General features: G+C 39.4%; 1 protein-coding gene across 1 annotated transcript in view; it reads right to left on the bottom strand.

Annotated features, from left to right (window-relative positions):
- The window catches only part of TTN (titin), a 468,699-nt gene that overhangs the window by 339,041 nt on the left and 106,402 nt on the right, over window positions 1-23,256 (bottom strand). The window contains exons 18-23 of the mRNA XM_073306908.1: window positions 14,982-15,122; window positions 14,098-14,292; window positions 10,859-11,042; window positions 8,416-8,528; window positions 2,551-2,676; window positions 1,740-1,826 (exon numbers count right to left, since the gene is read on the bottom strand). Of these exons, the coding sequence (XP_073163009.1) occupies window positions 1,740-1,826; window positions 2,551-2,676; window positions 8,416-8,528; window positions 10,859-11,042; window positions 14,098-14,292; window positions 14,982-15,122 (846 nt within the window). The remainder of the gene's footprint in view (window positions 1-1,739; window positions 1,827-2,550; window positions 2,677-8,415; window positions 8,529-10,858; window positions 11,043-14,097; window positions 14,293-14,981; window positions 15,123-23,256) is intronic.

Here is a 23,256-nt window from a genome sequence, read left to right on the forward strand (position 1 = left end):
TTGTCCCACTAAGTCCCATATTTAGGCACTAACAATTTGGGAGTTTTCGTATGCAATTTCTGTATGTCCACTGAGTAAAAACAATTTAGCCCATTAAGATGCGTGAGCATGTATTGTAATTCTTTGAGTCAGTCCCACTTAGTTCCATCATGCATTATCATCAGCATGCACAGTATTATTTGGTTATTTATTTCTGATCTCTACGGCATGTAACTCAGACAATAAAAAGGTGACTGAACTGTTTTCAGGTGAGCATGAAGAGCAGGCTGATTTAGTGTTGTTGCATATTTGATATAGAGCCTTGTACCAATTGCACCACAGATTATGTATGACTTGTCACCATGCTGAACTGCTGACAGCTGTAATTGTGTTTCATCACATTTTCATTAGAAGCCTGCTCTGCTATCATTTACACTGACACAAATCTGGAGTAACTCCTCTGACTTACTGGAATTACTCTGGACTTACATCAATGTAACAGAGCAGAAACTGATCCTAAAGATCAGTCTGTCAGCGTTTCAGCATCCTCTGTTAATTACTCAATTGTAGGGCAAAAGTCCTACTAGGACTTTTGAGACTAGGGCAGTGTGACAGGCTGTACCTCGGGGGAAAACCCTACACCCCCATGTTCATCTTTATAAAATGATTGTGTGGTATCCAATGCAAAGTTTGTCATGTTGGGTGTCTTTGGAAGGCTCATAATGCACTGAGCATGGTTGTTATAGTGATGTTATAGTAATTGTTACAGTAATGTTATGGTAAGGTTATAATTTCATGTATATAGTTATGAGGCTGAAAATGTAACCTCATGGCTTAAAGCAAGCCCATGCAAAAACTCTCCAAGAACAAAGAGGCAGTTCACACCTCGGCAGGGCATGGATGCGACAAACCCAGCCCAGCCTCACAGGAACAATGGACACTTGCTCAGGCAGCAACAAAAGAATCTGTTAGATCCTGGAGGGAGTCACCCCCTCCCTTGGACAGTTTGGGATTGCAATGAGGTAATGCTCACCTGACTCTGAAGGGGCGGAAGGAGGGAGCCAAGAGGAAAGAAAGGACATGATAAAAGGGAGAGACATTTTGCCATGCTCGCTCTCTTCCGCCTACATCTACAGACATCACTACAACCAAGCGACTGAACCACTGATCAAAGGGGAGAGCCTGGCTGAAGAGCCAGCCTCTGGTGAGAAGCATCTAAGTTTGTAAGGACACTGAAATATTAAGATCAGCTTAGAATGCATTTTGCTTTTATTTCATTTGACCAAATCTGACTTGCTATGCGTTGACTTATAATCACTTAAATCTACATTTATAGTTAATAAACCTGTTTGTTTATTCTACCTGAAGCAGTGCATTCAGTTTGCAGTGTGTCAGAGACTCCCCCTGAGTACATGGCTGGTACATATAAATTTCTTTGTTAAATTAAGCTTGCAGCGGCCAGTGGGCATAACTGGACACTGCAAGACGGAGGTTCCTAGGGTTGTTTCTGAGACTGGAGATATTGGCTAGTATCATTCGCTTGCAAGTAGGTGGGAGCAGCTTACATGCCAGAGGCTGTGCGTGAACAGCCTAGGAGTGGGGGTTCTCACAGCAGAGGAAGGTAAGGCTGGCTCCAGAGTCAAGGATTGGAGTGGCCTAGCAGATCAGTGGTCCAGACAACACCAGAGGGGAACGTCACAGGGAGAATTTGCTTACGTTTTGATTTTTAAAAATTAAATGTCAGAATGAACCACAGATACCTTTTTAAGATGGGCAGTGAGCAACATACTGTTATTTTCTGTTTTAATTCTGATTTCTGGACTTTCAGTGAGTGTATCTGACTCCACCTACAAGGAAAAAAAAATTAAAGCAACATAAATCATTTAGGTCTCCAGTACCCAAACATTTTGATAGATAAAAGCACTAGTCTTTCAACTTTCAATTTGGTTCAAATCTAGCCTGAGTTATGAGTGAAATATTTATATCTGCAATAATTTATTACATTGTCTGTTAGGAGAAATAAGAATGTGAGGATATCGGGGAATATTAAGAGTAGGGAACTAAAAGAGTACCTTTAGTATCATAATAAGAGGAACCTCCCTAATATTATTGCCATGAGCCTTACGGTATTGTAAACAGACAGGGCAGAGTGAGACTCTACTCATGGGAAGGTAGAATCCTGCAGATACAGTCCCATGGAAAATAGGGAGAGGAGTAAGAAGAAACAGATGGGGATGGGAGTGGCAAGGAATAGAAATGGAGAAGAGGGATCAGCTGACTAAAATTGGATATTACAATTCCACTGAAGAGGATGTGACAGTCTCACTACTACACAGTGGTTGAGAAGAGAAGAGGAACAAAGGAAAGGAAGAAGGGAGCAGAGCGAGTTGGACAGCAGGTAAGGGGAGGAAGAGGAGAAAATGGAAAGTGAAGGGATGGGGAAGAACTACACTGATCATGCCCATGTTGAGGGAGGCTTCCAGCCATTCAAAGCGATAAAGTACAGACCTTTTAGCAATGCACCAAAAATTTTAGTTTACACAAAGTTCCAGTGCAGAAAACTTTACTAACCTCTCGCTTTGCTTTGGTAACTTCCTTATATGTCTCCTGCCTGTTTCTTTCTTGTTTTCTTGGTATAGTGACTGACTCCTCAACAAAACCAGCTGTATCAGGTGTTTTTTCTTTTAATGCATCTTCCTGTTATATAAAGAGAAACTTCAGGGACAGAGCACTACAAGGTAATAGTTGACTGTGTGTTACACTAACATCCTGTACATGGTGGTAAAGTAAACATTTGAAATATATACTACAATCTGTTACCAGTACAGTATAAATTGGTTATAGCAGACCTATTATGCAAAGTTTGATTTGTCCATCTTACACAATATCCAGGATATGTATGGACCAAAGGTGATAGAAGCTTTTCTAGGGTAGGGAAACTGAAAACAGTATATGGAACTGTCTGGAGAGCTGACCTGTTTGGCAAGGAAGCTGGGAAACTTCAAGGAGACCGTTCCCAGAAACAGGGGCAGCAAAGGGAACATAAAATATTATAGAAGTGGAACCTTTAGAAAGAGTGGATAACTAAAACGTGGGTATAGACTTTGGGGAGCTTGTTCTGGAAAGGAAGGTGCCATTAGAGAATCTCCAAGAAGTGCAATATGATTCTAAAAGTCTAGAGGATGGAGAGGAGAAAGTTCTCTCTTTCTCTAAAGCAACAGCCACATAGATGATCTGTTTGGCTTGGGAAACTAACTTTCTCCCTACTGTCTGGGCCCATATTACACAGAAATTTTACATTGATGATGTATCATTTTATTTTGGCTGACTGATTTGCATTTCTAGAATATTTTGTCATCTGAATACCTCTTGGAAGACTGCACAAACTCTTATAAATAGGCATGTGCATAGCATAAATTCAACCTACCATACTGTATTTTCTTAAGGCAGCATAAATTCTTTAGGAATTGGTAAGACAGAAATCTAGACTTTAGCTTCAAAGGACACCAACATGCTGCAAACCAAGGAAAGCCAGAAACTCTATAGTTACAGTTTTATACTTATCACTTCAGCTGAGTGGAGTAAAGTTACAGTCCTGAATAAGTCTCTCTAGCAAAAATGCTGCCTTATCATTTTTCCATTCAACTAAGAATATCATCACATGTAGAGAACTGCTCTAGAGTGCATTGCAGTGCTCTTCCTAGAAGCCAGTTCATTTTTCCAGAAACAATCTTTTATATTTCCCTTGAAAAAAACCCAAAGTGATTTTTCTTTTAATATTCGACAGCCATGTCAGATTACCTTTGACAGTGTAAGGTGACCTTGGTGTGTGTGTGTGTGTGTGTGTGTGTGTGTGTGTGTGTGATTTTATTGCTTTTTAAAAAAAAGATTAAAAAGGAATCAATCCTTTTGGCTGAGAACACTGTGTATATATTCAGACACTTTACTGAATGACTTATTCATTAAAAGATGCAGGTGAAAGCCAGTCAGACATATTGTGAATGGACTATACAAGTATTAGTTTAATCTTTGAGAACACAACACATCTCAGGAAAGGAATATCTTCCATTTGGTGAAGAGTACAGGTTGAGGAATAATCCTCTCTCTCTCTCTCTTTCAAAGAAATTTCACCTCTGGTACTATTCCTTTTGACTGGTTAGAACTTATTTCTCTGAACATTCTAAGAGTGTTATCAAAATAAAAGGTTACAATGATCAGTTAAGAGCATTTGATGGTCCCTAGCTGAGCATCTGACTTGATGTGCATTTGTTATGGTCATAAATATAAAGGGAAGGGTAAACCCCTTTAAAATCCCTCCTGGCCAGAGGAAAAATCCTCTCACCTGTAAAGGGTTAAGAAGCTAAAGGTAACCTCGCTGGCACCTGACCAAAATGACCAATAAGGAAACAAGATACTTTCAAAAGCTGGGAGGAGGGAGAGAAACAAAGGGTCTGTGTCTGTCTGTATGCTGCTTTTGCCAGGGACAGAACAGGAATGGAGTCTTAGAACTTTTAGTAAGTAATCTAGCTAGGTATGTGTTAGATTATGATTTTTTTTAAATGGCTGAGAAAAGAACTGTGCTGAATAGAATGACTATCCCTATCTGTGTGTCTTTTTTGTAACTTAAGGTTTTGCGTAGAGGGATTCTCTATATTTTGAATCTAATTACCCTGTAAGATATCTACCATCCTGATTTTACAGAGGTGATTCCTTTACTTCTATTAAAAGTCTTCTTGAAGGAAAACTGAATGCTTTTTCATTGTTCTAAGTTCCAAGGGTTTGGGTCTGTGGTCACCTATGCAAATTGGTGAGGATTTTTACCAAACCTTCCCCAGGAAGTGGGGTGCAAGGGCTCGGAGGATTTTGGGGGGAAAGACGTGTCCAAACTATGTTTCCCAGTAAACCCAGTTAAAGTTTGGTGGTGGCAGTGGAAATTCCAAGGGCAAAGGGTAAAATTAATTTGTACCTTGGGGAAGTTTAAACCTAAGCTGGTAAAAGTGAGCTTAGGAGGTTTTCATGCAGGTCCCCACATCTGTACCCTAGAGTTCAGAGTGGGGAAGGAACCTTGACAGTTATTATTTTATTAATGTATTCATTTTTAGAAAACAAAGTGCCTACAGGTAATAGGTTCTCGTCCTATGCACTGGGTGCCTAGTTTTTACATGAAAACACATAAGAAAACAAAAAGGACTGCCCATCAAATAATCACTCCAACTCTCAGTCCATGTCCTCCATAATAGTGTGAGAAAAGAGAAAATATAAATAATTTATAAATGCATTAAAAAGTTAGGACTGTGTTTAAAAGCAATAGACTAAGTTCACAAAGCAGTCGAAACAAAGAAATTTCATGTGGTGAAGACACTATTATCATCTAATGAGTTTCATCCTAAAATGGATGTTTGCTCAAACATCGCCAAGGCACATTTTGAAAGATATCCAGATACAAAGGAGGGATACCTAGGAGGAATTAACTGTCTTTTGAAATATATACAGAGAAGGCAAGTTACTTGTACATTACACTTCTCCTTATCCATGATCAAAATAGTTATTTGAAATAGCCCAACTCCCTTTGAAATGCCCATATGCAAATTAGGAGGAAAACTAAAAGTCTTCCTTGTCAAGAGACAAGGAATAATGAGCTGAGGCAAATATGCTTTAACTTGGAAAATTATTAACTCACTAATAATACACAATCACAACAATGTCCAAACATCATAATTAAAAGGTTTAGACATCTGAACACAACCTCAGAGGGAATATTAAGTTATAGGAGGAGTAGAGGGGACAGGCAGCTATCTGGCCCACTGCCCTAGCTCTGGGAAAAAACCCAAAGAAAAGCCAAAGATAAATATGCCAGGGAAACAAGCAGTCAGCATGGGAAGTGAGTGAATTACTCAGATATAAAATGTATTTGCCAAAAAACTCTTTGTTAAAAAGAGCTATGCTAGAAGCTTCATGTCACTTGGGTCAAGCTAACACTAAGAAACAATATTACACTTTCTTTTACAACCATTCTATACCTTTCAAAAGCACAACTGTCAGAACATCTGGAAAGGAATAGTTACAGGATCCAGCTGGTTTCCCACTGCCACATAATCTTTTCACCACTCTTGGTCACCCACACAACCTCAATATTGTCCCCTAAAATTTGCAAAAATAGATGCAAGAAATAAAAAAAAAATTGCTAGGATTTTAAAATCCCATTTCTCATTCAAAGGATCCAATTTAAATTGAGTTGACACTTACAATCTTCAGGAATGGAGAACTGCTCTGACAGATCCTATAAGGCCCATTAAAGTGAGTTCCAGTCCTAAAGACAAGGAGTACTTGTGGCACCTTAGAGACTAACCAATTTATTTGAGCATGAGCTTTCGGGCCATCACAGAAGGCTTTAGAGGGGAAGACTTATCTACATTGACAGATCTAAATCTCATTTACATTCCTTTATACTGCAAAAAGGTGTTAGTGTAAATGAGAACTAGGGCCTTAAATCTTTAAGAACTTAAAGTCCTAGATCAATAGCTTGGCGTTTACATGGATTAAAGCTTCTGCCTTTTTATGTCCCCTGTCCTCTGTGCCTCCTCTAATTCCCTGCACCTCTTTCCCTTACCCTAATTTTCCCCCTTCATCCTTTATGCCATGACAGTTTCTTGCCCACCTTCTCCATCTGCCTCCTCCACAGATCCCAACTCCATGCCTTGGCAGAGCTCAACCATCCCCTACACTTCCTGTCCCCCTGACCCCCTGACCCTGCTCTCCTTGACTCTTGTTCCTCCATGTTCCCCCACTTCCACAGCCATGACTGAAGTCTATAGCAGACCAATTAATAATTATGAAAATTGTAACATATCTTTAATCATTCCTCTGTTTACATATGGAAATAGCTCTGCATAAGTAAGGCTTAAGTTGTAGCCCAGGTAATGGGATAGGGTGAGAAGACAAGGAAACATGAAACAAGATTTAGGATACATGCAAATTTGAACAGAACAGAGCATTTTACCACCCAGCTACATTTATAAGAAATCAGAGCTGGGGCTCTCTTCAGCCTGATTCAAAAAAGACAAAATATAAGTTTCTCATTTGCTCTTAATTTGTGGTCTGGATCTGGGGAAGGAAAATGCTGTTTCTTTCCCTCAGGGCCTCTGTCCGTACTTTGTATGCCTCTTCTTTATACATTGGCTAACAAATTTCTAGTTAATCCCAACTCTGCCTACCTCAGTGCGCTTGTCTTCACTACTGGGGTAAGTCAACCTAATTTACTCTACTCCAAATATGTGAATAATGCAGCGGGAATCAACGTAACTTAAGTTGACTTACTGCGGTGTCTTCACTGCACTGCATCAACGGGAGACGCTCTCCCGTCGACTTACCTTAATTTTCTTGGAGAACTGGAGTACCAGGGTCGACTGGAGAGCACTCTGCCATTGATTTAGCAGGTCTTCACTAGACCAGCTAAATCAACCCCTGCTGCATCGATTGCAGCAGTGTTGATCTCCCCGTAGTGACGACCAGCCCGAGGTGATACCCCATCATAAGCACATTTATATGATGTATCTTTTAAATTCAGGGGGCCAGGATCAGTAAGGGGAATTACAAAGACTCTTCAGCAAGGCCAACAAAGCAAAACAAATCTGGAAGCAAAGGTATGAAATTTTAAAAGTTAAGAAATTGCTCAAAAAGTCAATAACAGGGAAATGTTTTAAGTGCCTTAACTTCAAACTTCTCTAAACTTCCAAGAAAATTTTCATCATGAGATATGATTTAATATGTGCAATTTTTGAGGGTTTAGTTTCTTTGGGGGAAAATTGGGCTTTTAATAGGAATCTAGCTTCATTCTTAACTATGGAGCGGCTACTGCAATTCCATAATTCCTGCTTAATCAATATATTGTAACTAAATGGTTATGCATAAATATATATGTTTATCAGAGTGTTAGGTTAGAAATACTATTATTCTGCTTTAGCATTTATTTTATGATTCTGTTTTCTAAACTGAAATTACTCCTTTTAACACAATTTGACAGCAATTTTTCGTGGCGAGTGGAGAGAAGCCAAGACTGGCTGTTTGACATTCCCAGAAGTAAGGCACCAAAGTCTTGTGACATCAAAGGAAGTGGAAACAGGAGAAGAAGTACTTGAACTGTGAATTTCCTCCTCAAAAGGTTGCTGGAGGGCTCTACTTGCAGTGAGAAGGGAGTACGAGGAGTGTTTAAAAGGCCAGGAGGATTAGACACGGCATTATGTCTGTGCTGTAATGGAAGAATAACTGGTAAGAAAGAGCCTGTTTTGCTGTAAAAGTCTATGTCTTTAAGAAGTACACTGTCTTCCTCAAATTGTCTCACTACAGTTTCTTAACACAAAATATTTATCAAAATACTAGCATTATATAAGCTATTTTAAATCTGTCATGATATATTCCCAAATAAAATGAAATTACCGCAATCTGTTCTTCAAGTTCTCTTAAAGAGATACACAATTCATCAACAGAATCAAGAACTTCTTTGTGTCTTGTTATTGTTCTCTCAATATATTTCCTTCCTTCTTCAAAACCTGCAGACAGAAAACAAACAGCACAACAATGAAATCAATACAATATTATATCAGACAAATAATTGCACTTTTCTGTAGGTTCTGTTTTGTTCCATTAGTTTTACAGTATAGGGTGAAGTCCCTCCTAACTTAAAGCTTTCTGGTTACTGACCCTCACAATCTATCCAAGTCTTTTGGGTCAGTTCCTCCCTGACTAAACAATGTCACTGACCAGCTGACAAATGATTTTAAAGGGAAAGTGGACCCTACAAGTCTCTCTAGGGCTAACAGCTCTTTTATTCAGCCAGGGGAGATTTAAAAGGGGTTTTTCAGTCCAAAAATTATGCTGACCTCCCAGGCAGGGGAGGAAAAACAGTTAAGGGGATGAGGAGGCATTTCCCAATATAAGGGTGTACAGAATGTGAAGGAACCCCCACCAGCATTTCTGGCTCAAGAGGAGTCTGTCCCCACACCGTATTCTACAGTAGTTAGGCTTAAAATGGTGAGCATGGCAGACAGACAGCGGCTACTGGCCCCTCCACACATAATTTTCAACACTGAAAAGAGTGTAAGTTAGGGAGTATCTAAGTGTACATTAAAATTGTAATCTCACCATTTGGCTTATCAGTTTTCACTAAGCAGCCCAGGACTGGGAATGCCTCTTTTCCCAGGAGGGGTGACACAGCATGAGCTCCCTCTAGTGACAGGGCTTTAACACTAACCCACAGGCTACATGGCAGATGATTAGGTGGCTTAACTAAGCAAGGACTGGAGAAATGAATGACATCATTTGTCGTTGTTCTCCATACATAAACCTGCCCCAGTGTTTATTTTGTTGGGTTCAGGGCTTGTACCCTGGGCTGTCCTTTTCTTCTGGGTATGTTGGCCAATTATGCAGTTAGGTTCCCCAGCCTTCTTGGAGATACTACACTAAAGATATTTTCTGACAAATTGGGTTGTAAGTTAATAGCACTGAATTTATAAGGAACTCAGCACCTAATTTTAAATGACCTTCTGATTCTGTGCACTCAGTTCGTACGTGTGCAGCCATTTGCATACGCACAACCTGCACTTCTACATGCAGCTGTGCAAATACAGGTTTCATTTGCATAAACTGGTATGTATACACAATTTGTACTCTGAAAAATGTGGCCCTCAGTTCTGTGACTACCAAAATTAGTTATGAATTTCTTGAGCTTTCATGGGCACTTAATCAAGTTTTATAAATTATGTAAATAATTGAGCACAGGTGTGATATGTTCTATCTAGCCCACAACATTAAGCAGAGGGCAGCTGTATTCTGTACTAGCCAGATTTTCTGAGGGGCTTTCACAGTTTCCTCCAGTTAGAGACTGTTAGATAAAGTAAATAGAAAGTCACTGGGAGAGACAGGAAGAGAATTCAGATCTTCTGACATCAGGTCTGTGGTTAAACCACAATCTTCCCTTCTGTCAATATAACACCTACAGAGCAATCTGCCAGCTACTACATCAGAGAGAGAAGATGGGTGTGGTAAATATCTTTTACTGGACCAATTTCTGTTGGTGAAAGAGTCAAGCTTCTCTCTCTAATATCCTAGGATGGACATGGCTATACCAACACTGCATACAGTTATGTACATGACATTTATAAGGCAATAATCAAATACCCCTAGTTATAAAGAGTGTTAATGTAAAATATGCATTCAGCTCAAAGATCTATAGCTATGAAATACTTCATAGATTTTCCAGTTACAAAACACAGTTAACCATAAAGTCTTAATTCTAATCTCATAAAAACTTCAAGGACATTTAATTTAGACTTCAGGGTAACTCAGAGTGCAGATGGAAAAGCAAATGCCCAATGAACTTTTCAGAACTTAAATTCTGATTTATGTTTTTTAACCCTTAGTTCTGCAACATCTCATATTTCTCAGCCTCAGAACATTGTGTTCCGCACTACCTTAAAGGTTGGGGGCTTTCTCTAGCCAGTGTGAGGAACAGCAGTTTTAGCTACTTTAAGGCTCCCCATCTCCTTTGGGTTAAGTGGGGAAGGACAAGAAGGGCAATTGCTTGAGCAAAGGGCTGAACGGAAGGGGCTCATGTGGTCCACTGGCCCATGCACACCTCAGAGTATTTATACTTTGTTCCCTCCAGGGCATCAGCATTGGTGGCTTCTAGATAATTGGATACTTCTAGAAACAAGTGCCCAGTCAATACTTAAAAAAGCATTTGATTTTAATCTTGTGGGATTTTCTTTTAAAAATAAATAAATGTAGGAATTAAACAGTCCCTTGCTTTCTCCTGTCCCAAACTATTCAATTTGCATTTGGTTAACAGCACAATCGCTAGGCAGCTTAAAGGAGTCCTTACCATATATGTGTTTAGCAAGGTCAGTAATCTGCTGAATTCTTTCCTCTTGTTGAAGCACCATAGGCTTGATAAATTTATAGAACTGCTTATAGAGAATTGCCACTGCTTCCTTCGTTTTACACTCTGCAGAATACTTTCCAACTCTAACGACTGTAGCATTTGCTTCTTCATACCAAAACTGACACTGGCATGTATTAGAGAGGGAAAAACCATGGCATTTAAGTAATGGATACAACAAAACTTTATAAAAACTAAACAAATATTAACAATAAGAGCTTTTGGTGCAGTAGGTTTGTCCTATTCTTATGTGTCTTTGAATAACAGCAGTAAAGATGAGAAGTGACACAAATAATGTTCAGAAAATATGTGGTGATAGCATAACCTGATGAATGATAACTCATTTGCAATATTATTCCTACAATCAAGAGTTGATGAATTTTCTGTTAAGTTGCATTGGACTCCATACAAATGCACTCTCTTTACAAGCAAAATGATATTATTTTTTAGTTACTACCTTTCGAACCTCAGTTTGGGCTGGGAACCAAGTCTGTGCTCTTATGCATCAATAGAGATTCTGCAGGACAAATCAAACCCTCAGTTACACCTGTTATAACTCAATGGACTTCAAACTATGACTTCAGTTACATCTGTGAAACCCAATGTCTTCTATGAGGTTGCATAGATTTAACTCACTGGAAATTACAACTTGATCTAACGACCACGGAAATCTTTGAGGGTCTTTCTATTGGGCTCAGTGGGCTTTAGAGCACATCCTCAGTGAACAATTTAGAGTGATGCACAAAGTGGAACAGAATCTGGTGCTCACTCAGTCTTAGCTACGTTGGCTCTGCAAGGCTAGTAGGAGTAAAGTTCACTCATTTTTTTTGTCATTAAGATCAGAACTGATGACTCTGCATACATGAGTCAAAAATCTGTTGTGTGAGATGGTGCTATTTTTACAGTTCAGTAAAACAGAATAGTTACAAAACAGTTTTTCAGAATAAAATCATTCTTCAAAGTTTAGCATTGGGAAATCCCATCTTTTTCCAGGGGGTGGGGGGATTAAACAAATGTAATTGCACAATTGCTGCCAAATTATTCACCTCCTCAGGGATGAACTGGATTTTGGGAGTGTTTATTGGCAGTGGGGAAATTGTTTTGTCCAAGGATTAACATTTTGATCTGTCATGAAGGAAATCTATTAGTCATGTATTTAGATTAGAATGAAGAACTGAAACAGCTTTATTGCTAAAAATAAATGACCATGATGATAGGAATGTGCTTGATTCACAGCAGAAGCACCTACACAAGAGAGTGTGGATGGGGGGAGGAAATCATATTTAGCTGATTTAGAAATTTAAAGTATTCTGTTTTAACCACAACAGATTTGAATCTTTAAACAAGATTTCATTTTGCAGCTGTACAAACCACAGACAGTACACAGTGACCGGCAGGTAAAGGTCATGTTGATTTGGGGAACATAGAATCATAGAATATCAGGGTTGGAAGGGACCTCAGGAGGTCATCTTGTCCAACCCCCTGCTCAAAAGCAGGACCGATCCCCAATTAAATCATCCCAGCCAGGGCTTTGTCAAGCCTGACCTTAAAAACTTCTAAGGAAGGAGATTCCACCACCTCCCTAGGCAACGCATTCCAGTGTTTCACCACCCTCCTAGTGAAAAAGTTTTTCCTAATATCCAACATGCATCACTTTTTGTTGTGCACTGGAATACATTGTGGAAAACATAATCAAATGTATGTTTCAGAATAGTCCGAGTCACTGTGATTAACACTTATTGATGGAAACCTTGTTCTTACATGAAGCAGGGAGTGGACAAATAGCATTAACGAAACTGAGATACATAGGACACACTGACAATTTACTGTTTTCCATCAGAACAAGACAAGTCAATTTATTAAGTGACAGATGTAATACTGCTGGAAGTCACTGGATGGTGCTACTGGAGATGGCCTTACTAATTCTGTTTATCTGAACGTTTAGGAGATCGATCTTGGGGAAATTCTGATTTTCAGCTGAGGTACAGCTCTTTTTAGATGCTAAACATATCAGCAGTGAAGTCTGTTTTGCTCTTTCTAACTAAAATATTTTTCTTAGGTTGCAGTTGCTGCTTACAGGCTATACACATGAAAACAAGCCAACCAATACATTAATGGCCAAACTCAATCAATCCAGGGCCCAAAGCACAACCCACAGGGACTCCCCAATGGTCCCAAACCCATGCCGTGGTCCTGTACAGGAATCATGGCCCCTCCTCTTCTTGGGTTGCCAGCAAGTTTCAGAGGTAAGACAAATGAAGCATCTCAGAGCTCTTGGAGCTAATGTTTCAGGCTCTCTGCAAACTTAGACAGGCATCAGTTACAAACCAGTCACAATTTCAAGCTTTTCTTTCCATCCATGATGCCTACAAGCAAGGTTTTTTTTTTTAAATGAAGGTTGAGTTCTGATTTTGTGACTCCAGGAGCTGGTTCTAGGAATGGACTTACAGTGCCCATGCAGAGGCCACTCAAGACACTCTGCCGCCCTACACAACACTTTAATGTGCCATCCCCCCTCACCACTCAAATTTGGCCTGACTGCCCCTCAGTCATGACGGATGGGTGGTGGGTGAAATTTGAGCACATGGCATTACGACTTGGCACATGGGGTCGCAACTGCCCAGAAATCTGCTGTCCTTGCAGCTGCCTACCTTGCCTATAGCTAGAGCAGCCTCAGTGCCTATGTTTTAATTCCATCCTGATTCTGTGGCATCAACATATTACAAAAGGGACAATTGCATATGAGCAATATCACTACCTTGAGTAACCTCTCCATTGTCTCTCTGAATAGGATATAGAGAGATCTGTCGCTCTGAGCCAATCAGAACAGTGCTACATACCTTGAAATGATGGGAAATAGTATCACAAAGAAATCACCCTACTTTATGCAGATCCAGTGTTCAAGGAGCCCAGGGTAGGATGTATGGAACTGAAGCTGTAAATCCAGCTTGTTGGTTGGAACAGCAGCCACAGAAGGGCTGTGTTGCGGCCCCAGAGGCAAAGGTGGGTGAGTTAAATGTATCCCCCCAAAAACTCCAAGGTGTCTTCACAAAGGCAGTGTAGGGACTTATGGGTCCAAGAGGATTAATGGCACAAAGTCGAACTATAGAGGAGTATGCTTTTATCTCCCTTTGCAGGCCCCATATCAGAGCTACAGAGTGGATTTCAGGTTTTATTAATACCTCTTCCATCATCTGCTGCAGATGCTCAATCAGATCCAAATTTTGCTTGTAATCCTCCACAACTCTGCCAAATTTGCTCAGCTGTTTCTGTAACTCGTTGACTGACTCCAAGAGGACACCAGCTTTACCATCAGGATGATTTATTACACAGCCAGTAACTTTCTTCTCTAAATTATCCATCTTCTTTCTCAGAATCTATTTTGAAAGGTGCACTCTTGTTAACAATGATGACAGAAAGGTCATGGATGTTTTTAGAAATTGAATAGTAGGGAAAATTTGCAAACCTCCCTTCATAGCCTGTTGTCTAAAAACTACAGTTAAGAATACTATACATTTTCAAAAGCAAAGGCAGAAGGCTCTACCCTTAGATGGGCATGGACAACTCCTATTGCAGTCAATGGAAAAAGCACACATCTCCCTAAAGGTAAATTGAGTTAAACATTTACAACTTTTTAACTTTAAAAGAAATAGATCTTTCTATAAAATATAGGCTCTTATTATATACCCTTGAATAGAATGATCTAGATGGTATCTAGAAAAAGAGCAAAGGAAGAATTTTAGCATCTCATTTTGGCTAAAAACAAATTAATTTCTTTAAAGCATATTCTGTTAACTTCTACAGAATTAATTTCAACATACAGGTCAAGAATCTGATGTCAGTAATATCAGTGCAAATCTGGAGTGATTCCACTGATTTGAAGAAATAGGAGTAACTCTATATTTACACCAGTATAAATGATGTCAGAAACTGGTGTACACATTGTATGTTGTTATTCATAGATTGGAAGGCCAAAATCATGTAGTCCGATCTCCTGCTTAACAGAAGCCATACGATTTCACCTCAGTAACATCTACGTCAAGCCCATAACTTCTAATGTTATTACCTGCATTTTTTCAGCATACACTTCAACCTGCTGAATCTGTATCTTAAGAACTTTCAAATTTCGAGCTTTTTCTGTTTTCTTGGTATAGTTAAATTTTAGGTTGTTGAATTTCTTTTTCAGATCTTTAAATGACTCTCTGAGCTGTAAGAAAATTAGCATATTTTTCAATAAGAAACACTGGATCACATTTTAAAATTGTTAAATGGCTGCTAAGACAAACTAACTACAACAGGAACATTTAGAGCTTCTCCTGGGGATTAAAAACACTATAGATCATAAAGGAATCTTTGTGCCCTCCGTTCCTCAGCAGGTAAAACTATAAGTCAATGTTTCTTTTCAGTAGTGGAAAAATCTTGCTGAATGAACATGAAACAATATTACACATAAATCCTTGAAAATATACCTGTAATATAAGCATTCTTGTAATGAGAAAAATTTGCTTAATTGCCTAAGGCCAGCATAAAGCCCTACATACCACTTAAGCCATGTGGGCATAGAGGGAATAAGGAGAACGATTGTATAAGGGATGCTTTGCACTTCCTGCATGTTGAAGGGGATCTATGAGTCAGCTAGCACAGAAAGGGATGTTTTGGTCAAGGTAGGAGCCAGTGGATACTTGCTTAGGGTTAAATCCTGGCCCCAAAACTTTCATTGACTTCAGCGGGGCCAGAATTTCACCCATATGAAGTATGCAGAGGAATTTTGTCTGATATTCCAATTCAAAGGCTGAAGTAGTGGCCATGGAGGTGCTGTAAATCCCATGACCTGCCCATATGTTGAGGGACATGAGTTTCATACAGTTCCTGGATAAATAGTCTACCAAGGCTTGGATGAATTTCACCCATTGTGACTTTCCCCTACAAAATTTGATTTAGTTTGTATCACCCTAGTTTTTTAAAGGTAGGACATTATCATTATACTCAGAACTAGTCTTTGGCAACCACTCATGGGAGAGACAAAAATTAGTTACTTAACAGGAAAGGTACTTTAATAAATGTGGAACAACCTCTTAATCCATTTGTTTGGGGATACTTGGGGAGATTTTCTCCAGACAGCAGGTTCCCTAATAAGAATAATTTTTTGTATAAAGTTCATTCTAGAGAAAACAAACATTATGTGTTACATAATCAGAATATTATTGCAGCTGCAGGCAGTGTATTAGTTGTATAATAAGGAAGGTAACATTTAAGGCCCTAATACTGCGAAGAGCTACACAAGTGCTTAATTTTATACACAGTGAGTGGTCTGATTGTCTTCAATGGGACTAACAGTGTGTAAAGATGTTCATAACTCTTTGAAGGATTGAGGCTTAATGTTGTGTCAGTGCTGGAATTTTGGTGAAATTTTTCAGATCCATAGTTTATTTGCCAAAAAAAAATGCAGTTTCAGGGTGACCAAAACAATCTGAGAAGTCGGCAAATAGTTTTAACCATATCCAAAATGGGGGGTGGAGGAATTGAAATAGTTGAAATGGTTCATTTCAACATTTTCTAAATGATACATTTTGACTTTGTTTTAAAGCAATGTTTCGTTTTGAAACTTAGCTAGATTAATTTTTTAAAGGATAAACCACACCTGAAAAACAAAATAAAATGAAAAAAAATTAATTTCAACTCAAACAAAATGATTTGTTTTACCCAAAATATTTTTGTTTAAGTGAGAAAAACAAAAAATATTCAGTTTTGGTTCAACCAGAAACAATTTATGTTAATATAATTTAAATATGCACAAAAATCATGCATACTATATTATAATATCAATTTATTTTGTAAATAGTGCTCAGTACCATGGCATCTAATTGTCTAGGCCTGTTATGGTTTTATTTATATATTTATTTTTACTTTTTCAGTGTTGCTTTGGGTTCATTTTAAATGCTCTGTTATAAAACATATTTGGAGCTTTGTACAATCCTGTTTGGTTCCCTATATAACAACTTGCCCTATATATTCAGTGAGATTAGCACATCGAATATTTTGTTGAATTCCACTACTATTTTTTTATTGTTTCAGAGTTATTTTTCCTTGAATCTTATATAATTCTCTGATTTATTTACAACTGCTAAAATGTTTTTTGCCTATTTACTAAACTATATAACTTTAAAAATTTTTAAGGGATAGCCCACAAGAGACATGAATGAACCATTTCTGTTTATGATGTGCTATTATAATTATAATAAGACTGCTTAAAATATATTTATGATACCTTATAAAAGACATTATTAGAACTAAAATTTAATTTTGAAATAAAAAATTCTAACAATGTATAAGTAATACAAAAAATCTAAAATGGAAGAACATAACAGAATTTAAATGCTTTTTTAAAATGGGGGATCCTCCCACAAACTTCATGTACCTTCACAGATTAAAGACTTCTGCTTTTATAAGATCTTGTACACTATGGCTATATGAAATAAACTGTTATAAAATGATTTTTATCTAGACCAAGCGACACAAAGTAGATGTATAAAATTCATTTACCAGTCTTAATGATCTAGTTCCTGATCTTCGTCGTACAAACACTTATACTGGACAGTCACTTTATTCACTTATGTAGTAACAGTGGGCTCAGGATCAGGCCCCCAATTTGGTATTTAACATGTTTGAGTTTTTGAGTATTTAAGAGTCAGTCAGACATATACTCAAAATCCAAAGAGTAACGAATGCATGTTTTGTAGTTACTGTAAGCACAGTGGCTACTCATACATTATTATTATTACTTACTAATGTTAATCCACCAAGGGACATATTTTTCATTTGCATTTTATCTAGTAGGAGAACATTCCCAGCTAGCACATGATATCAGCAATGCACAGACAGATGGCATTGACTCAGTCTGAGAGAAAGGAAGGGAATTCTATCATCGAGTGTGAGCTCCAATTAGTTAAGCTGTTCATCCCTCCTAATTACAAAGAATAATACATCTACGGTAAAGCACCATTTCAATAAAGGCAGGTGTACGGAACGACATTTTGTCTTCAAAATATAAAATCTTCATTTTAAATCTAATTTGGAGGAAAATCCGCAGGACTGACATACAGATGAGTAAGAGTGTATTTTGGTTTACTTTCAGAGCTTATACCCATACACTACTAATCATTTATAAGGACAGAGGCTCTCCTCATAGCACTATGGGTATGTGAAATGCGATCGCCTTGTTTCAGATAAGATGGTTCATGTGTCAAAGGTCTGCAGCTGCTGTCACTCTTCTCTCTCAGCCTCAGTGGAAAACCAGCTCAAACTCAGGACCATACACTGCTCCCTATCGATACATGCAAACAACTACTATTGACATCAGCAACTGCATGCTCTCATTGAGGGCAGTATACAGCTCTGAATATTTAGAAGCAGAGAAATCTAACCTTATCTCAGTTCTTCACCCATTTACTGCAAAATGTAATGTGAAATTGCTAAAAGAACTTTTCCTCCAAATACCTACATGATTTCAGCCTGCTGGTTTAATGGAACTTTATCACTTAGTGATCTGACCATAGTCTCATAGTCCTTATTCATGCAGCTGTTCCTAACTATAGTCTCCTGTGTCATAGGTGGAGAATGATGGTGGAGGAGGGGGATGGCTGCTACCACTTGCTAAGACTTATCACACAAGAAGCACAAAACAAACAAACACTAAAAGCAGGACATAAAGCTGCTTTAAAAATGTTTTTGTTAACTGTAAAGTTTAAGAAAAACATTTTCATCCATGTCCAAGATTCTTCCGGAGGCACTTCAATGAGGCATTCTCCTCTCCTTTTTCACTCCTGTAGTCTGGGTATGAAAATAGGCAAGAGGGGAAGGTGGTTGAAAAGAGATTTTCAAAGGGATAGAGACAAAGGAATAAACAGAAGCAAAGCTGGCTAGAAGGTGGGGAGAGGAAAAAGATACCGTTCAATTTATCATTGGAATCTTGTCAAGTAGGCAAGGTGCTGAGAACCCTCAGCTCCGACTGACTTCAGGAGGAATTGAGGGTGCTCAGTACCCCTCAGGAGTGCTAAGCACCTTGTAGGATGAGCCCCAAGCACCAAAGTATACCTTCCTATAAATTTGAGGAATATAACAAAATGGGGGCTTGGGGAGGGTGAGGCTCAGTTCAAGGTAAATTACAGTACAGATTATCTGCAAGGTGGTTTGCAAAATTATTCCCTGCTGAGAAAGGTCTTTTTGTTGCAAAGGTCAATTTGCAAAAAGAATTAAGTCATTTTTAATTTCATGTGCATTAGCTAAACACAGGGCTACATCCTGGAGTTATCACAAGGTCTGAGTAAGGGCAGCACATAGTTGCACTATCCTAGAAGCATATCAGTGAGTCACAATTCGATCCTGGCTCTCCTTTGTTGAGGGTAGCCCTATATCTAGCACAACTTACTTCCCTGGCTGGACTGGCTCAACTATACTGGCTGATGCACTTGGGAAGTGTGGAGGGGTGCGGATGGGAGACAAGGCAAAGCTCTGCCTGTATCCTTTCTCTGCCCCCCATGTAGACAGAAGAGCAGTAGCCCTGTAGGGGCTGTGCCCCCTTCTTGTGCACGGTAGCCCAAGTAGGCAGGTAAGGGGGATAAAAGACCTTGACACCTGCTTCAGACATTACAAAAGCATACAGGGCATGAGCTCTTGTTTTTGCCTTTGCAAGCGCTCTTTAAAAAGAAACAAAAAAGAAACAAATGTCTTTGTTTTGTCTGCAAGACTGTTGCATATTTTACACATCTGAACATAAAATTGTTTCCCTGCGTTTTAAAGGAGCATTGGTCCTTTACTAGTAGACCAGAGTCTAGCTTTACACACATGGTTAAACTTGTCACACTAAAATTAAGCATGTGCGTAAGTGTTTACAGTAGGGTCTAAAACTGCTGATCACAAACTGTTTTGAATTTACATTTGAAATGTGATGTTGCCGGTTGGTAAACTGCAAATAATTAGGTTAGGTGGTTGCTGTTACTGTTCTGTTTGACAGGCACTAACAACTGCTTCCTGCTACTGACAGATTAAGTGAAATGTTTACTGACTTACATGTGGTAGATAGCAAAGGAACTAGTATTTGTTCATGTGTGCTTGTTGTTAAGAATAATATCAGCCTAACTACTGATGTTTAATAAATACATTTTAAAATAATAAATTGCACTATTTTAAAACTCTTAAGAAAAAACTCACAACTTTTACCCTCTTGAACTAATTCAGTGCCATTCATTTACTTGGTATCTATGTAGATTTAGTTTTAAATGTTTAATGAAGAAAATCGGCAATGAATTAACATGTATTCAGGTACAATTATCTAAGCATTTGTACAGGAAACATCCTCTGAGCTAAGTAATAACGGAAATGGAAACTGATTAAAGACAAAGGCATCAAAGGGGCTATTTAGCATTATTTCAGTTATATTAAAATCAACATTCAGTTAGGCCATTGGGTGATTGACTGAGTGGGTTAATGCCTATCTACTTTCCCAGATACTTTTATGCCTTAATTGAAAATATACCGTGTAATTATTTTTACAGGGGGTTTCCATTAGGTTTGAGAACCTAATAGGTTGACTGTATTTTGCAAAGCAGCTGCTCAAGAGTACTGGTGAGTAACAAAACGAAAAGGAGTACTTGTGGCACCTTAGAGACTAACCAATTTATTTGAGCATAAGCTTTTGTGAGCTACAGCTCACTTCATTGGATGCATACTGTGGAAAATACAGAAGATGTTTGTTTTTATACACACAAATCATGAAAAAATGGGTGTTTATCACTACAAAAGGTTTTCTCTCCCCTCAAGTATGCATCCGATGAAGTGAGCTGTAGCTCACGAAAGCTTATGCTCAAATAAATTGGTTAGTCTCTAAGGTGCCACAAGTACTCCTTTTCTTTTTGCGAATACAGACTAACATGGCTGTTACTCTGAAACCTGTCATTATGCAAGGCACTGCATTTAGCTGTATGGAGTGGAAATCTATCAACTGCATGAAAAAACTTGTACAGACAGACATCATCTTCCTTTCCCAATGCAAACATATGGACATTGTACCAAAAGGACTGAAGGTAAAAAATCCATTACAATCTACATACCACACAGACTATGCTGACAGCTTGTGCCACACGCTCTCAAAGAAACTGCGGAACCATCTGATCAACATCCTCTACAGCAAACAGGGAAAGATAAAGAATGAGTTCTCAAAAATGGATACTCTCATAAAAAAACAACCTTCCACACAAAATTCCTCATGGCTGGACTTTACTAAAACTAGACAAGCCATTTACAACACACACTTTGCTTCTCTACAAAAGAAAAAGTACACTAAACTTTCTAAACTACTACATGCCACAAGGGGCCACAGCAATGGTTCCCTCAACCCACCCAGCAATATTGTTAACCTATCCAACTATACTCTTAGCCCATCAGAAGCAGCTGTCCTATCTCGGGGCCTCTCCTTCTGCCCCTCCACCCCCACGAACATGATACAGTTCTGTGGTGACCTAGAATCCTATTTTCGACATCTCCAACTCAAGGAGTATTTCCAACACACCTCTGAACAATATACTAATCCACAGAGACCTCCCTACCAACACTACAAAAAGAAGGATTCTAGGTGGACTCCTCCTGAAGGTCGAGATAGCAGACTGGACTTCTACATAGAGTGCTTCCGCCGACGTGCACGGGCTGAAATTGTGGAAAAGCAGCATCACTTGCCCCGTAACCTCAGCCGTGCAGAATGCCATCCACAGCCTCAGAAACAACTCTGACATCATAATCAAAAAGCTGACAAAGGCGGTGCTGTTGTCATCATGAATAGGTCGGAATATGAACAAGAGGCTGCTCGGCAGCTCTCCAACACCACTTTCTACAAGCCATTACCCTCTGATGCCACTGAGAGTTACCAAAAGAAACTACAGCATTTGCTCAAGAAACTCCCTGAAAAAGCACAAGATCAAATCCGCACAGACACACCCCTGGAACCCCGACCTGGGATATTCTATCTACTACCCAAGATCCATAAACCTGGAAATCCTGGGCGCCCCATCATCTCAGGCATTGGCACCCTGACAGCAGGATTGTCTGGCTATGTAGACTCCCTCCTCAGACCTTACGCTACCAGCACTCCCAGCTACCTTCGAGACACCACTGACTTCCTGAGGAAACTACAATCCATCGGTGATCTTCCTGATAACATCATCCTGGCCACTATGGATGTAGAAGCCCTCTACACCAACATTCCACACAAAGATGGACTACAAGCCGTCAAGAACACTATCCCCGATAATGTCACGGCTAACCTGGTGGCTGAACTCTGTGACTTTGTCCTTACCCATAACTATTTTACATTTGGGGACAATGTATACCTTCAAATCAGCGGCACTGCTATGGGTACCGGCATGGCCCCACAGTATGCCAACATTTTTATGGCTGACTTAGAACAACACTTCCTCAGCTCTCGTCCCCTAATGCCCCTACTCTACTTGCGCTATATTGATGACATCTTCATCATCCGAACCCATGGAAAAGAAGCCCTTGAGGAATTCTACCATGATTTCAACAATTTCCATCCCACCATCAATCTCAGCCTGGTCCAGTCCACACAAGAGATCCACTTCCTGGACACAACAGTGCTAATAAACGATGGTCACATAAACACCACCCTATACCGGAAACCTACTGACCGCTATTCCTACCTACATGCCTCCAGCTTTCACCTGACCACACCACACGATCCACTGTCTACAGCCAAGCTCTGCTATACAACCGCATTTGCTCCAACCCCTCAGACAGAGACAAACACCTACAAGATCTCTATCAAGCATTCTTACAACTACAATACCCACCTGCGGAAGTGAAGAAACAGATTGATAGAGCCAGAAGAGTTCCCAGAAGTCACCTACTACAGGACAGGCCTAACAAAGAAAATAACAGAACGCCGTCACCTTCAGCCCCCAACTAAAACCCCTCCAACGCATTATCAAGGATCTACAACCTATCCTGAAGGATGACCCAACACTCTCACAAATCTTGGGAGACAGGCCAGTCCTTGCCTACAGATAGCCCCCCAACCTGAAGCGAATGCTCACCACCAACCACATACCACACAACAGAACCACTAACCCAGGAACCTATCCTTGCAACAAAGCCCGTTGCCAACTGTGCCCACATATCTATTCAGGGGACACCATCACAGGGCCTAATAACATCAGCCACACTATCAGAGGCTCGTTCACCTGCACATTTACCAATGTGATATATACCATCATATGCCAGCAATGCCCCTCTGCCATGTACATTGGTCAAACTGGACAGTCTCTACATAA

Source organism: Lepidochelys kempii, chromosome 11 (assembly GCF_965140265.1).
Source record: "Lepidochelys kempii isolate rLepKem1 chromosome 11, rLepKem1.hap2, whole genome shotgun sequence".
Lineage (NCBI taxonomy): Eukaryota > Metazoa > Chordata > Testudines > Cheloniidae > Lepidochelys > Lepidochelys kempii.